The 18,665-nt window shown below is 39.8% G+C and overlaps 1 protein-coding gene across 3 annotated transcripts in view; it reads right to left on the reverse strand.

The window, feature by feature from the left end:
• Nucleotides 1–486: 486 nt before the first annotated feature.
• Nucleotides 487–18,665, reverse strand: part of plppr2a (phospholipid phosphatase related 2a) — a 51,033-nt gene continuing 32,854 nt past the window's right edge. The window contains exons 4-8 of one of the 3 annotated variants that reach the window (XM_036938536.2): nt 10,425–10,545; nt 6,305–6,555; nt 5,981–6,157; nt 4,904–5,047; nt 487–4,150 (exon numbers count right to left, since the gene is read on the reverse strand). In XM_036938536.2, coding sequence (XP_036794431.1) covers nt 4,115–4,150; nt 4,904–5,047; nt 5,981–6,157; nt 6,305–6,555; nt 10,425–10,545 — 729 coding nt within the window. In that variant the 3' untranslated portion in view covers nt 487–4,114. Of the gene's footprint in view, nt 4,363–4,903; nt 5,048–5,980; nt 6,158–6,304; nt 6,556–10,424; nt 10,546–18,665 lie in introns of all 3 variants that reach the window. The other 2 variants (XM_021625030.3, XM_036938535.2) reach the window with 2 other exon arrangements.

Raw genomic sequence — 18,665 nt, forward strand, 5'->3', positions numbered from 1 at the left:
GTGAAATTACATTAACAAGAATTTAAGCTTTCGGCCGATATAAGACCCATATGTACCTAAATGTTTAAAATCCTTAAGAACTATTCAAATTGATTTGAATTACGCGCCCTCCAGTTTCACCGGAAGTTGTTCCCCTAGCGGGACACCGATCCAAAACAACTTGTATATCACAGAGGTTAGAGAGTTATCAGCTCAGAAGTTGCAGATCTGCATTGACTAATAAAATAAATGATTTACATGTAATACCTATCTCTCACCAGCCTTTAGAGGTTGTTGCTAAGGCAGAAGTGCATATTATGTCCAATAGAGAAAATAAAAAGAGAACATTGATTAAAAAGTATAAAACATTGCTATTGGCTATGATCCACACCCTGGGCCACATTTGAGCAACAATCAGCATTGTGATTGGTCAAAGGATAAAATCAATGACAGTAAAACAGAATGTGTCCTGCCCTCATAAAAGGCAAGAGCAAACACACAACATCCTTTTTATTGCAATATCCATTTATTGTTCTCATCCGACAAATCTTTACAAAACAGAGGGTACGTTGTAACAAGATGAAATGAAGTGTTAAAACTCAGAACACTTTTCTTTTGTTACTGCATTATTTATCGTCTTATTATTCTAAATAGAACTAAATCAAACTGCAGATGTATTGTATTGTTTGTGCACCAAGGAACACACATTCTGACCAAAAACATAATCAAGCCATCTGTGTAGTATTTTGTAGCTGCTCTCAGTTTTGGCCTAGCAGTGAAGAGCTCTGGGCCAGGAACTGAAAGGTCGCTGGTTCGAATCCCCGAGATGACAAGGTGCCCTTGAGCAAGGCACTTAACCATAATTGCTTCTGTAAGTCGCTCTGGATAAAAGCGTCTGCTAAATGACTTAAATGTAAAAGCAGCAGACCCCCTCAAGATTGTGATAGTAGTATACAGTGCACTTTGTCCTAATTCACTGACTTTGGTGTATAGGGAAAGGGGGATACCTAGTCAGCTGTACAACTGAATGCATTCAACCCTACCCCTCTGAATCAGAGAGGCATGGGGGGCTGCCTTAACCCACTGTTCCCTGGGAGCCAATGATATTGATTAACTGTCTTGCTTAGGGGCAGAACGACAGATTTTTACCTTGTCAATTTGGGGATTCGATCCAGCAACCTTTCGGTTACTGGCCCAATATGGACTGGCAGGTGAACTATTACAAGAGAAACTAAACCATGAGGGGATTCTACTGTTAGCATAAAACCACGGGCCATCTTCGCTTGACTCCAACCTTGGACTGGTTTGATGCAGAATGGCTGCCATTTTGGAACGAGGAGAGGTCCAATCCAGACCTGATTTAGAATGGCCCAGGACCTTTACATACACTCTTGTCTTTAGTAATACAGTTGATACAATTAATGTTCCCATTTCTCCATAACCACTTAATGTAAGGAGAGCAGTGGGGTGTCTGTGTAAAAATCACGTTCTCATTACAAAAAATTACTATTTACAAAACCATACAAACAGGTTTAAGTGTAAGAAAGTGGAAAAGAGGGGAGGTATAGGCTAGAGATTAGGAGAGGTAAGTGAGTGTGTGTGTTTGTTTGTTTGTTTCGTTGGGTGAGCATGTGTATGTTCGTCCAAAAGTGTGTGTATTTTGGTAAGTTTGTCAATATTAAATATATGTTTTCTTATGAGCGTTTTCGTGTGTGTGTGTGTGTGTGTGTGTGTGTGTGTGATTTGTCCAGCAGAGGGAAACATTCCACAGCACAGTGACAGTATAGTCAGGATACAACACAAAGAAGAAAACCAAACAGTGGAAGAAAACCATACGCCAGTGGGAGGGAGTGGAAAGTGGAGGGTGAGATATGAGCAGTGGTGGAAAAAGTACCCAATTATCATACTTGAGTAAAAATAAAGATACCTTAATAGAAAATGAATCAAGTGAAAGTCACCCAGTAAAATACTAGTAGTAAAAGTAAAAGTCTAAAAGTATTTGGTTTTAAAGATACTTAAGTATCAAAAGTAAATGTAATTGCTAAAATATACTTAGTTAGACGTAAAAGTAGAAATCGTTTCAAATTCCTTATATTAAGCAAATCTTTTTAATTTACGGATAGCCAGGGGCACACTACAACACTCACATAACTTACAAACAAAGCATTTGTGTTTCGTGACTCCTCCAGATCAGAGGCAGTAGGGATGACCAGGGATGTTCTCTTGAATAGTGCATGATTTGGACCATTTTCCTGTTCTGCTAAGCATAAACATTTTTTGGGCTGTCAGGGAAAATGTATGGAGTAAAAAGTACATAATTTTCTTTAGGAATGTAGTCAAGTACAAGTAAAAGTTGGCAAAAATATAAATAGTAGAGTACAGATACTCCAAAAAACTACTTAAGTAGTACTTTAAAGTATTTTTTACTTAAGTACTTTACACCACTGGATATGAGTGAGGGCTGTGCAAATCAAAATTAAACTGTTTGTGGCAACCACACCATATATACACATCAAATAAATAGATCTACGATCAATCTCCTCATAAATAAATCACATTATCACATGAATAGGCAAAGTCCAATAATATCTCTCTACGGCCCAGAGACAGGGAATCTTGGTTTTCCAGTGTGGCGTTCCGTTCCATTCCGATGTGATCCGTTCCATGCCGATGTGATCCGTTCCATGCCGATGTGATCCGTTCCGTTCCGATGTGATCCGTTCCATTCCGATGTGATCCGTTCCATTCCGATGTGATCCGTTCCATTCCGATGTGATCCGTTCCATGCCGATGTGATCCGTTCCATTCCGATGTGATCCGTTCCATTCCGATGTGATCCGTTCCATTCCAATGTGATCCGTTCCATTCCGATGTGATCCGTTCCATGCCGATGTGATCCGTTCCATGCCGATGTGATCCGTTCCGTTCCGATGTGATCCGTTCCATTCCGATGTGATCCGTTCCATTCCGATGTGATCCGTTCCATGCCGATGTGATCCGTTCCGTTCCGATGTGATCCGTTCCATTCCAATGTACTGTACAAAGCTCATGTCCTGTCACTTGTGATGTATTTCAAAATGTGTCTCATCCGGTCTTACCAAATCTGTATATATATATATATATATATATATATATTTCACGCTGACTTGCTGCAGAAGCAACCAATCGAAAGCGGAGAAAAATAAACCGTCTGCAGTTTCATCCTGTTTGTTCTTGTATCGTCTTCTCCTCAGTGATATGAACAGAATCCTTTGATCTGGGTAATGTCATGCAGAGCTGAAGAGAGGTCTGCCAGAGAGCTAATGCGGTGCGTGTAGACCTACCAGGATCCTGATCTGTGTGTGTTGTCTCTATGCTGTATTTGGAAGGTACAGTAATTAAGTACCACAGTTGCTACCGAAAGTGATTGGTCCGTAAACATTTGTTCACTTGAGTTTGTTGACTCGTGCAGATATTTGATGACTGGCGCATTCTAGGATACAGAAAATTATCTCTAAAGCCAGCAGAGAGCGCTCATTCAGCGGCTGTTTGGGTTCATCTTAAAAGTGTACAGAGACACAAATGACTGAAGTGTTTCAGGATGACTGGCTGCATTGCAGACAGTTGAAAACACAAAGGAACACAGTTGTCAAATGGATTGACAGTTTCTCCTTACAAGCACGTAGAAGATGAAACATCACCGTGTGATATCAGTGAAATGTGTACTTCACACAATGAAGCACATTCCAAAAAAAGTCTGCAAAACAAAAAAGAAGCCTCTGAAAACAACAAAATGAAAGAGGCATACCTGTACTTGACACTGTACTGAATGTTCAGCTGGACAGCTGTTAAGTCTTTGTGAGTCTCACTTTGAGAGCTCTCAGTTCCCCCAGGGGTTTGGGCTTGGACAAGGTTAGGGGGAGGTTTGTAGAGGTTTGAGTATGCTGTGTGTGTTGTGTTTGTGTGCGTGTGTTTTGAAAGTCTAGACCTGCGTGGAGTAGGATCTGTAGAGGGTGGAGTAGCGGCCTGCCGGGTGGGCGGCGCAGTGGTGTTCGTGTGAGTGTTCATGTTCGTGTGGCTGGTCTAGACTTCGCTGGAAATGGAGCGAGACGGAATGAGGACATCTGGGGTTGCGGGGAACCGATACGGCTGATGGTCATGTGATCTCTGTGAAAGGAGACCCCCTCGGAGTCTGCAGGGGAGAGAGAGGAGTGAAAAAAGAGAAAGGGAGGGACAGAAGAGAATAGAGGGAGGAAGAAGAGACAGAGAGAGAAAGATGGGGCGGAAAGAGTGATGAAAAAAAGAAAAACGAGTGAGGAGCAAGAGAAACAGATCAAAAGTTGGTCAGAATGGCTGGTGAACGTAGGGATGGTAGGGAGGGCAGGAGGAGGAGAGTGCAGGATGCTGGTGACAGAGATAGAAGGATAGAGATCAAGTGAGGGATAAGGGAAAGAGCAAGGTGGGAGACAGGGGAGAGGAGGTCAGGTGAGGGTTAGTGTAGGTGACTGACAAAAGGAGACACAAGCAATCTCAAAGCTGCTCCCTTGAATCACACTTCCAACAGGTTGTGCTTCCCCAGTGCCTTCTGCTCTCCCTTATCTAAAGAGCTCACAGTGCACCTCTCATTCACTTCAAAGTTCTAAGAGGCCTTCAAAGCTTCAACCACTGAGGGATGGTGAATGAATGCTGAGGAAGAGACTACTGCAAACGGCTCCCTCTAAAGAGCCACACATTTTCTGAGTAAAGGGTTATTGGCTCAAAGACAAGGTTTGGTGTTCTTGTGCTTTGGTCGGGGTTGAGGGTTAGGGGGTGGTGCTGGGAGATGTGCTGTGAGGGGACATCCTCTTTTGGGATTGGGGGACGACAGAAGGGGAGAGAAGGGGTGCATGTCTGCCCCCCCCCCCTGTGTGTGCAACCCTGCCACTCACCCACCCCCACCCCTTACCTGAGTTCCACTTAACTTTTCGAGAGGACTCTCCACACATGGCAGAGCCACCATGGGCATGCCTAGCACTGACTCAGGGCGCTGTGGCCGCGGGGGAGGGGGAGGGGGCCTCGTCTGCTGGAAGTTGTTGATCACACACGTCACCTGGAGAGAGAGGAGTGAGAGTGAGAAAGAGAGAGAGAACGGAAGAGAGAGAGAGAGAGAGAGAGAAGGAAAGAGAAAAACTGAGTTAATAAGAAAAGAAAAGGTAATGCCAAAAGTATTGGGACAGTGATAATTGTGTTGTTTTTTGACTCTGTACTCCAGAACTTTGGATTTGAAATGATACAATGACTATGAGTGTAACGTGCAGACTGTCAGCTTTCATTTTAGGGTATTTTCATCCATATCGGGTGAACCATTTAGAAATTACAGAACTTTTTGTATATAGTCCCCCCATTTTAGGGGACCAAATCAAATTGTATTAGTCACATGTGCCGAATACAACAGGTGTAGACTTTAGAGTGAAACGCTTACTTACGAGCCCATTCTCAACATTGCATAGTTAAATAGTAAGACAAATACTTACACAAAAAAAACAAAATTGTAAGACAATAAAAACAATAACAAGGATATACAGTGGGGCAAAAAAGTATTTAGTCAGCCACCAATTGTGCAAATTCTCCCACTTAAAAAGATGAGAGAGGCCTGTAATTTTCATCATAGATACACTTCAACTATGACAGACAAAATGAGAAAAAAATCCAGAAAATCACATTGTAGCATTTTTTATGAATTTATTTGCAAATTGTATGAAATTCAGGCCTCTAAATTTCTCACTCCTCATTATTATACTTTTGGAGCTCACCGTAAGTGAAATGAGAGTGACATTTCTCATCCCATGGTGAGAAGTACCAGGATTAACAGCCCCTGTGCTTATGAACTTAAATATCAACGGAAAATGTCAGCAATATACATCACTATTACATTCTATCACCCTCATCTCCCTGAATAATGACTTCCCTAACCACCCTCTTCTCCCTCACCATTCCATCAGCTCCCTCCATCCTTCCCTCCCCTCCCCTCGCTCCCTCTCACCAGAAACACAGCGATAGCTCCTCCAGTGAAGAAGCCGGCCAGGACGTCGGCCCAGTGGTTGCGGTACTCTGCCACCTTGACCACTCCTACCAGCATGGCCAGGCATAGCAGGGTCAGGCTGACCGTAGGCTTGGTCAGCCGAGTGCCTTTGGTCCGGAATACCAGCGTCACATACATCTGAGACAGACAGAGGTAGGGGGAGGAGACCAGGACTGTCAGGAATTGTAATACTGTAGGCTGGGTATCAACTCTATACTATAGGGTGGTATACCATAACATGTGTATCAAACTGTCCAAACTCCTACTCCCCAGACCAGAACCTACCACAGTGTAGACTGCAGAGTAGACACTGAGGGCTGCGTCCTTGGAGGGGAAGGATTTGCGTGCGGATGCCACTACCAGGGGGTTTCCAGTGCAGGCACGGGGCTGGGTGATGTACTGCATGTTAGATGTGCACCCCAGGGCCGTGTAGTTAGGCCGGCAGGCAGACAGGAAGTGAGGCGTCTGGTTTCCTGTAACCGCCTGACCCGCGTTGGCAAAGATGGTGGTGGTGAACAGGCCGAAGGAGAACACCCCTGAGGGAGAGAGAGAAAGAGAGAAAGAGCGAGAGAGAGCAATGACAGCCAACTAAAAGAGGAGGAGTTTAGTTATCCCCCAGCCTACCTGGGATCCGCTGTTATCAGCTGAGGTGTGAAATTGCAAAAGCCTTCATGATCACCTGAAGTGATGAACATGCAAATAAAGTTGAAGTCGGAAGTTTACATACACCTTAGCCAAATACATTTAAACTCAGTTTGTCACAATTCCTGACATTTAATCCTAGTAAAAATTCCCTGTCTTAGATCAGTTAGGATCACCAGTATATTTTAAGAAAGTGAAATGTCAGAATAATAGTAGAGAGAATGATTGATTTCACTTTTATTTCTTTCATCACATTCCCAGTGGGTCAGATGTTTACATACACTCAATTAGTATTTGGTAGCATTGCCTTTAAATTGTTTAACCACAGTGAAATGTTTTGCGTAAGGCTACGCAGAACATTTCACCGTGGTTAAACAATTTAAAGCTTCCCACAAGCTTCCCACAATAAGTTGGGCAAATTTTGGCCCATTCTTCCTGACAGAGCTGGTGTAACAGAGTCAGGTTTGTAGACCTCCTTGCTCGCACACACTTTTTCAGTTCTGCCCACATATGTTCAATAGGATTGAGGTCAGGGCTTTGTGATGGCCACTCCAATACCTTGACTTTGTTGTCCTTAAGCCATTTTGCCACAACTTTGGAAGTATGCTGGGGTCATTGTCCATTTGGAAGACCCATTTGCGACCAAACTTTAACTTCCTGACTAATGTCTTGAGATGTTGCTTCAATATATCCACATAATTTTCCTCCCTCATGAAGCCATCTATTTTGTGAAGTGCACCAGTCCCTCCTGCAGTAAAGCACCCCCACAACATGATACTGCCACCCCCATGCTTCACGGTTGGGATGGTGTTCTTCGGCTCGCTAGCCTCCCCCTTTTTCCTCCAAACATAACGATGGGCATTATGGCCAAACAGTTATATTTTTGTTTCATCAGACCAGAGGACATTTCTCCAAAAAGTATGATCTTCGTCCCCATGTGCAGATGCAAACCGTAGTCTGACTTTTTTTATGGAGGTTTTGGAGCAGTGGCTTCTTCCTTGCTGAGCGGCCTTTCAGGATATGTCAATATTACTATGAATATATATGTTTTTGTAACTGTTTCCTGCAGTATCTTCACAAGGACTTTTGCTGTTGTTCTGGGATTGATTTGCACTTTTCACACCAAAGTATGTTCATCTCTAGGAGACAGAACGCGTCTCCTTCCTGAGCGGTATGACGGCTGCGTGGTCCCATGGTGTTTATACTTGCGTACTATTGTTTGTGTAGATGAATGTGGTACCTTCAGGCATTTGGAAATTGCTCCCATGGATGAACCAGACTTGTGGAGGTCTACAATTTTCTTTCTGAGGTCTTGGCTGATTTCTTTTGATTTTCCAATGATGTCAAGCAAAGAGGCACTGAGTTTGAAGGTAGGCCTTGAAATACATCCACAGGTACACCTCCATTTGACTCAAATGATGTCAATTACCCTTTCAGAAGCTTCTAAAGCCATGACATAATTTTCTGGAATGTTCCAAGCTGTTTAAAGGCAACTTAGTGTATGTAAACTTCTGACTCACTGGAATTGTGATACAGTGAATTATAAGTGAAATAATCTGTCTGTAAACAATTGTTGGAAAAATTACTTGTGTCATGCACAAAGTAGATGTCATAACCAACTTGCCAAAACTATAGTACTTAACTAGAAATTTGTGGAGTGGTTTAAAAATGAGTTTTAATGATTCCAACCTAAGTGTTTGTAAACTTCCGACTTCAATTGTATGTATGAAATTCTCTTCCTGTTTTATTGTTGTGTTACTTGCATTCTCGAGTTTCTTCAAATGTAGCAAGTTCAATCAGGAAGGCTGGTCTGAATGTTTGTTTAACTTCATCAAGCCGCAAACATAATTCACTCTGTTTCTTATTGTACGGGCATATTGGGAATGAATACAGGTGTTTCATCATCAGCATAGCATCTAGTTCTTCTCCTCTATCCTATTAGCCATGTGCAGAATGTCATTCACCTATTTCCCTTAAGCCTATAAGCCTATAAGCACGGCACAATAATGCACATTCTGCAGGGTTCCTGTTTAACCTATCACTTTCCTCTCTTTACTGTCCCAGACCCTCCATTTGTGGCAGCCGGAATTGGGTGAGAGCCCTCCGACCTGATGTTTGAGGACTGGCCTGGCCCTGGATGAGAGGAACGATTTGCCGTGGTTGGTAATTGGCGGAAAGGCGAAGGAGTAATGCTTTGTCCAGATGGAGGAATGCTAACTTGTGTCACTGGCATAGAAGGCGTTGGCAGAGTGGCCTGTCTCCCGTGCTCCGTGTTGGCCCCGGAGCCTCCGGGGACTGTGTGCCATGCTGTACCAGAGGGGCAGATTGGGAAAGAAAGGCAGACAGGTCAGGTCCATGTGGAGGGGTGGTCAGGTCAACTCCCTGTTCGTTCCTCTCCAGGAAGGATGAGACCATTCATGCCTCCTCCAATTCCCTTCTTGCTTGACGGTGCCGTCGCTGCTGTGCCAGGTCCTTGGCAATGAATTCCCGTTCCTGTAGAGCTCTATGGGCCTGCACATCCAATTGGTGACATCGTTTGTCAGCCTGTCGTTCCTCCTCAATCTGACGCTCAATTTCCTCCAAAGCTAATAGTTTCATCCTCTCTTGTAGGACAGCGTTCTGTGAATCGCTGAGAGCTAGTGAATGGGGCGGTTTCCTATCTAAGAGTGGAGGATAAGGCAGGCCACACCCATGTCTCCTTTGTCATGGCCAGGTCCAGGGTCGCACCCAAGAAGCAGTTGTCAATGCATAGCCTGGAACTCAGTGCCGCCCTTTCCGGAGCCCAGTTGGCCTCTACCTTGCGAGCCGAGCTCACCTTGCCAATCCAAAGGGTCATCTACTGGAGTGATTCGACCACTGTATTGACCTGGCTCAAGTCGGAGTCCTGCAGGTATAAGGTGTTTGTCGGAACTCGCATTGCGGAAATCCAAGACCTAACAGAAGTCCAGGACTGGAGGTATTTATATTACTATCTATATTATTATTCATATTTATATCTGTATTATTATTATTATTATTATTATTATTATTATCTATTTTATTATTATTTTCTATATTATTTATATTATAATTTATATTATCTATATTATTATTATTATTATTATTATTATTATTATTATCTACATTATTATTATCTATATGATTATTATTTATATTATCTATATGACTATTATTATCTATATTATCATTAATACTAATATGTATATCTATATTGTTATTATCTATATTTTTATTTTATTTGTATTATTATTATTTTCTATATTATTATTATTATTATTATTATCTAAATTATTAATAATATCTATATTATTATTATCTATACTATTATTATAATTATTATTATCTATATTATTATTATCTATATTTTTATTTTATTTGTATTATTATTATTTTCTATATTATTATTATTATTATTATTATTATTATTATCTAAATTATTAATAATATCGATATTATTATTATCTATACTATTATTATAATTATTATTATCTATATTATTATTATTATTATTATTGTTATCACTGCACTGTTGGGAAAGAGCTCTCACTGTATTGTTTTATACCAGTTATATCCTGTGCACAGTGACAAATACAATCAACATCTACATTTTCCTTTAAAAATACATCAAATGTAGGTACCCTTTTGTAGATATTTCCAATTCCAGGTGTGTTTATATCATGTTGTTGGACACACTAATCATTCAAGACTAGTTCAGGCAGGGCTGGGTGGTGTTGGCCTAAACTCTAGAGGCTGTAGTGGTTACCTAGGAAGCGGACGATGCGTCGCAGCAGGGGGTTGAAGTAGCAGCAGTCTGCTGTCACTATGGTCTTCTCTTGTGTCCCCTCAGTCTTCAGAAAGAACGCCACCAGCTCCCCTACCAGGATCTGTAGAGAAAGAGAGAGAGAGAGAGAGAGAGAGAGAGAGAGAGAGAGAGAGAGAGAGAGAGAGAGACGAAGAAGAGAGAGAGAGAGACAGAGAGAGAGAGAGGGAGGCAGAGGGAGAGAGAGCAACGGAGAGAGGGAGGCAAAGAGAGAGAGAGAGGGAGGCAGAGAGAGAGACAAAGAGAGAGACAGAGAGAGATAATCGAGAGAGAGAAAGCGAGAGACAGAGAGAGAGACAGAGAGAGAGGGAGGCAGAGAGGGAGAGAGAGAGCGACAAAGAGAGAGAGGGAGGCAGAGAGAAAGAGAAACAGAGAGAGAGATAAGCGAGAGAGAGAAAGGGAGAGAGAGAGAGAAGAGAGAGAGAGACAGACAGAGAGAGACAGACAGGGAGAGACAGACAGAGAGACAGACACAGAGACAGACACAGAGACAGAGAGAGAAAGAGACAGACAGACAGACAGAGAGAGACAGAGAAAGAGAGACACAGAGAGAGTGAGAGAGACAGAGAGAGGGAGACAGAGAGAGAGAGAGACAGGGAGAGAGAGACAGGGAGAGAGAGAGACAGACAGAGAGAGAGAGAGAGAGAGAGAGAGAGAGAGAGAGAGAGAGAGAGAGAGAGAAAGAGAAGAGGCAGTGAGAGATCCCGTTAGCTTTATTGAGGGCCCTGAACTGAGCGAGAGGGCGCGTGTCTTGAAAACAACAAGTTATTTGATTTAATTTAGGCAATGCACAAGTTCTCAAAAAGCCACAGGCCCACACAGACCTCAACTCTCTCACACAACACGTGGCTTAATGTCAGCGCGTGGCTAGTGATCCCCATGTTCACACCCACACAGTTTCATTTGAAACCCTTATCATCAACATCACATTCCAGCCATTCATTTGTGTTACAAAAAACACCCACCATTGGAGCGAGGAACGTGCCAGGCTCGTGACAGCTGCAGAAACCAGATAACTGTAGCTACATTTCACACCCACTGAGTGCATGTTGCTTTATTGAGGGCCCTGAACTGTGAAACTCACTCTTTTATGCATGGTACTCAGACAACATCAACTATTTCCACTTTCTGAAACGACTTGCCTCAACAAAACATTTGCTTGTCCTTCTGGAGAAAACCATGTGTTTATTACTCCAACAGCAAGGACTTAAGCTAATAACCACCCTAACACTAAAGCATAACGGAATCCAAGTTATGTTTTCATGAAATATAAATGTAAAATGCACTCGGGATCCACAATACAGAGGAATAGCAGAGAATAACATATTACCTCCCCTTCTTTATAGAAATGAGAGAGAAATAAAAGTCTCAGATCTAAGAAAAAGTAAGACTGGAGAGTTTGAATGAGCTAACAGCCTCTGAAGCAAAGGCTCTGTGTTCCTATGTGCGTGCCCAATAGCACTCCCCCTCCATTAGGGAAACATACATCATAGCGACTAATGGTTCCATAGCAACATTAAACTAACTCTAATATGAACCATGACTTCAAATTGGAAGGAGATGATCAACATAAACTAGAGGTTGCAGAGGGCACCGCTGACTGGCAAACATATGTCCACACAGTAAATCTGTTAGCATGTGTTAGGGAAGTGAGGTATTGGGCTTCATCCCATCCCACTCCTGCATGGATCAGTACTCTGAAACACTGATTCTCAGTCTGCTAAAAGCTGTTCAGCAGTAGGGTGGTGATCCTGTTCGGAAGCATATCACATAGTCAATACTGTACAACCATCCCTCTTTCACCACTGTTAATAGCTACATCCTCCAGAATTGGAGCAGATGAAAACACTTTGGAGATACAATCAGTACAGAGAGGGAGATAGAAGTGCATGTCGAGATGGAGAGGGAGCGAGTGAAGGGAAAGGGACACAGAAAGAGAGGGACGAGGGAAGAGAGAGAGAGAGAGAGAGAGAGAGAGAGAGAGAGAGAGAGAGAGAGAGAGAGCAAACTGTAGCAATGAATTATTCACGGATGTGCCTGGACCCTGTCTGCATGGTGAATCATGTTGCACATTATTTCAACTGACATCTTTTAAATAATCCCCTCCATAACGCTGGAGCTCGCTCTGCTGCGTGTCTCTATTCTTACTGCTCTCTTAAGGAGTGTTTGTGTTTAACGTCAAGGAAGTTAAGTACGACAGTCAATGTGCTGTCTACAATACAATCCCGTAACAATTCTGTTTCTACACAGCACCAGTTGACTGATGTGAAGCAGGGAAGTGAGTGTTTGTTCGCAGTGTTATTAGACCCACTCCACCACACCTCTGAGGAGGAAAGGAGAGAGAGAGTGGAAAACACACAGGAGGGTCAATTACATTTGAATCCCAGTCAATTCAGGAAGTAAACCAAATTCTAACTCCAAACATTCCTCATAGAAAAGCATTTTATTTACCTTTATTTAAGTCAGTTAAGAACAAATTCTTAGTTTCAATGATGGCCTAGGAACTGCCTTGTTCAGGGGCAGAATGACAGATTTGTACCTTGTCAGCTCGGGGACTTGAACTTGCAACCTTTCGGTTACTAATCCAACACTCTGACCACTAGGCTACGCTGCCACCCCATTGAAAAGCATTGAAGGGAATTGGAATTGAAATGTGAATTTCAGTATACTTCCTAAATTGACTGGAATTAAACAAAATGTTTAACCTCAACCTTACTTACCTCAACCTACTGCAGACAGGCAGTATCCCCTCAACAGACTAAGAACAGTATCTGACCAATCACGTGCCTGGGCTGTGACATCAGTCTAATATGCGTTGCGTGGAGACACAGAGTGGACAGGAGAAGAGAAAAGAGAACGTCCTGCACTTCACCCTCGTCTGTCGCTGAATCAGACAAAAGCTCTGACAAGTAGGATGAACTGGACCCTGACAATGTTGGTGTGTGTGTGTGTGTGTGTGTGTGTGTGTGTGTGTGTGTGTGTGTGTGTGTGTGTGTGTGTGTGTGTGTGTGTGTAAACATTCCTGCCAGAGTTAGAGCAAGTTGGAGGAGTCAGTTTGTGTTTGTGTGTAAGCAACTGGGTAAATATCTTTACTGTGCATATCAAAATATGTGTCTTCTCCAAAACAAGTTGGGAATCAGTTCTAATCACGTGGGAAAGAGGGGGAAGGAGATATGAAGACAGGGAGAAGAGGCAGAAAGAAGATAAGGAGGAGAAGAGGCAGGGAAATAACAGCCCTAGGTAATCATCTGAGGCTAATTCCAAGAGGCCTGTTAGATCCCAGATAAACACAGACAATAAAACCGAGAGTGACAAGAACAGCAGCAGCCTCCTGAGAACAACACAGCACTGGAGCAGAACCATTGTTCCTCAGATACACACACACACACACACACACACACACACACACACACACACACACACACACACACACACACACACACACACGGCTACGGATGCTCAGCGAACCGACACACACCGCTCTGGTCCAACAGCTGACTCTGTTAAGATGAGTGTGTGGGGAAATGGAAGGCTGACAATTCCAATCCCATAAACAGATGCATTATGGTACATGGCATACCACCTCTACTGCTATTGTGTGTGTCATCACCTACAGTGGAATCTGACCTGAATCACATCAACATACACTGGGCTTTAGATAGGTCTACCATGTAGGGTACATGTCACAGTGGATTGAGTTGATTATCCTCTGGTGCTGAGAGAATAAGCTACAGCCTACAACACTATGAATGGTACATAAAGGAAGTGTTAAGGGCCTTGGCGACTTGGAGTTAGATCCCATCTAGTACATACAGTAGTGGCTGGGATTGTATAGTGTATACAGTATCATGTTAATATGAAGAGGATCCAGGCTGTACCACATCTCCACGGAGGGTAGGAACAGCTGGCCAGGCTGGGGATTGTTAAAACCATTTGTTCAACATGAACCGTTACAAGAGAGAACAAGCACTATCACGGTTGAATGAAATCTGTATACGCGCGTGCATTCACAAACGCACGCACGCACGCACACACACACGCCAATTAACTAATGTGTGAGTGCACTTCATGGACATTGATATAGCTCTCTGATATGAAGGGAAAATAACTGTTTTCAACGCACTTATTTCAGTGTAAACAGCTGAACTTGACTGTTTCTGTGGTTGACATGTATGGTTAATCATTCTGGTTGTTTTCAGTTTACTATGTTCTAATGCTGTGATTTCTATAGTCTTTACCAACCATAACCCTTTAGTCGTGTGTTATATCACTCTTCTCTTACCCACTCTTTCCTCCCTCATGTCTTTTTCTATGTCAGTCAACCTTTATAGATGTTTCCTCCCAGTCCCCAACAGGGAAAGTAGATGAGGATTTCTCTCTCCCTTTCTCTCGTTGTCCTTCCCCTCCTTTCTTGAACTCTTTCATTTCATGCTCTCTTTTCCCAAAATCTCCTCTGTTAAATCCCTCTAAATTCCCTGTCACCAGCCAAACAGCTAAGCCACAGCTGCAGATGAGGAACAGAGTCTGTCTTTAGTGTGAAAAGTACAGAGATGCAGGAAGAAAGGCAAAAGAGAGGAGCGAAATGAAGAGGGAGGAACCGAGAGAAGGAGAGCAGAAGCTGAAGAGAGTGAGGATGAGTGAGTAAAACAGAATTAGATGATGCTGCTAACTGGTCTCTGGGGTGTTGAGTGAAGCATGCCCCTCTGCCAGGACCACTGAGGTGTCTCTGCTTTCTGCCTGAGCGTAAAGGGATCAGTCATCCGTGCTGTGGAGCTGTGACTGACGAGTTCACTCTAATCACATTGCACAAGCGGGTGTATGTCTTCAGCTGTCACATACAGTACAACTAGATACTGGAACATAATCTGCTTATATTATACACATATGTACATTATACACACATACAGTATTACTTTACTTCATGCAGGTATATGTAGGCTATCCATGGCCAATCAGGTCAGTAAAGAAACCTTCTCAGGAGAACCAGGCTAATGCTACATGGAGCTGATAGAGGCAAAGCTCTGCCATAAACTATACCATAAACTATACCATAAACTATACTAGAATTATACTATTCACTATACCATAAACTATACCATAAAATATACCATAAACTATACTAGAATTATACTATTCACTATACCATAAACTATACCATAAACCATACTAGAATTATACTATTCACTATACCATAAACTATACTAGAATTATACTATTCACTATACCATAAACTATACTATAAAATATACTAGAATTATACTATTCACTATACCATAAAATATACTATAAAATATACCATAAACTATACTAGAATTATACTATTCACTATACCATAAAATATACCATAAACTATACCATAAACTATACTATAAAATATACCATAAACTATACTATAAAATATACCATAAACTATACTATAAACTATACCATAAAATATACCATAAACTATACCATAAACTATACCATAAACTATACTATAAAATATACCATAAACTATACTATAAAATATACCATAAACTATACTATAAAATATACTAGAATTATACTATTCACTATACCATAAAATATACTATAAAATATACCATAAACTATACCATAAACTATACTAGAATTATACTATTCACTATACCATAAACTATACTATAAAATATACCATAAACTATACATAAACTATACTAGAATTATACTATTCACTATACCATAAACTATACTATAAAATATACCATAAACTATACATAAACTATACTAGAATTATACTATTCACTATACCATAAACTATACTATAAAATATACCATAGACTATACATAAACTATACTAGAATTATACTATTCACTATACCATAAACTATACTATAAAATATACCATAGACTATACATAAACTATACTAGAATTATACTATTCACTATACCATAAACTATACTATAAACTATACTATAAACTATACATAAACTATACTAGAATTATACTATTCACTATACCATAAACTATACTATAAAATATACCATAAACTATTCCATAAACTATACAAGAAACTACACCATAAGCTATACCATAACTATACCATAAACTATACCATAAACTGTACCATAAACTATACTAGAATTATACTATTCACTATACCATAAACTATACTATAAAATATACCATAAACTATACACTATACAATACAATATACCATAAACTATACAATAAACTATACCATAAGCTATACCATAAACTGTACATAAACTATACTATAATTATACTATTCACTATACCATAAACTATCCTAGAATTATACTATTCACTATACCATAAACTATACTATAAACTATACTATAAACTATACTATAATTATACTATTCACTATACCATAAAATATACTATAAAATATACCATAAACTATACCATAAACTATACTAGAATTATACTATTCACTATACCATAAAATATACTATAAAATATACCATAAACTATACCATAAACTATACTATAAACTATACTAGAATTATACTATTCACTATACCATAAACTATGCTATAAAATATACCAAAAACTATACCATAAACTATACTAGAATTATACTATTCACTATACCATAAATTATACTATAAACTATACTATAAACTATACCATAAACTATGCTATAAACTATGCTATAAACTATACTATAAACTATGCTATAAACGATACTATAAACAATACTATAAACTATGCTATAAAATATACCATAAACTATACTAGAATTATACTATTCACTATACCATAAAATATACCATAAACTATACCATAAACTATACCATAAACTATACTAGAATTATACTATTCACTATACCATAAACTATACTATAAAATATACCATAAACTATTCCATAAACTATACTATAAAATATACCATAAACTATACCATAAACTATACATAAACTATACTAGAATTATACTATTCACTATACCATAAACTATACTATAAAATATACCATAAACTATACATAAACTATACTAGAATTATACTATTCACTATACCATAAACTATACTATAAAATATACCATAAACTATTCCAGAAACTATACAAGAAACTACACCATAAGCTATACCATAACTATACCATAAACTATACCATAAACTGTACCATAAACTATACTAGAATTATACTATTCACTATACCATAAACTATCCTAGAATTATAATATTCACTATACCATAAACTATACTATACACTATACTATAAACTATACTAAAATTATACTATTCACTATACCATAAACTATACTATAAAATATACCAAAAACTATACCATAAACTATACTAGAATTATACTATTCACTATACCATAAATTATACTATAAACTATACTATAAACTATACCATAAACTATGCTATAAACTATACTATAAACTATACTATAAACTATACTATAAACTATGCTATAAACAATACTATAAACGATACTATAAACTATGCTATAAACTATACTATAAACTATACCATAAACTATACTACAATTATATTCACTATACCACAAACTAAACCATAAACTACACCATAAACTATACCCTAAACTATACTATAAACTATACATACACTATACCATAAACTATACCATAAGCTATACTATAAACTAAACCATAAACTAAACCATAAACTATCCATAACCTATACATACACTACACCATAATCTATACCATAAACTATATATAAACTATACATACACTATACCATAAATTATACATAACCTATACCCACTCTCAGAGAGAAAGTAATGCAAATAAAGAGAGCAAGAGCGAAAGAGAGAGAAACAGTAGAGAACAAGAGAACCAGATCAGAAAAGAGATAGATAGAAGCGATAAAGGGATGGAGTGAATCATTTGATGGTGCGATCAGTGTATCGCTCAGTAAAGTGATTATCAATGTGGTCAGTCATATAATCCTTGTGATTGTGTTGAGGCTGAGCGGGACTGTGAAGCTGCTTGTAAATTGGCCTGCTGTACGGATACCAAACAGATATAGCACCACTCTGAAAGCTGGGTATTACCATGGTAACCACTTCACAGTGGTTACACTAGACACGGTCATTCTCCTAAAAATAATAGGCGACAACCTCTCTTTTTCTTAATGGTGTGTACTATGTACCTTCACTTCAACCCCTCTCTACTAGATCTATTGTGTTTATCTCTTAGGGAGATCAAGGAAAGTCCTACTCTCC

The sequence above is a fragment of the Oncorhynchus mykiss genome, chromosome 12 (assembly GCF_057628025.1).
Source record: "Oncorhynchus mykiss isolate SJ-2025 chromosome 12, ASM5762802v1, whole genome shotgun sequence".
NCBI classification, from domain to species: domain Eukaryota; kingdom Metazoa; phylum Chordata; class Actinopteri; order Salmoniformes; family Salmonidae; genus Oncorhynchus; species Oncorhynchus mykiss.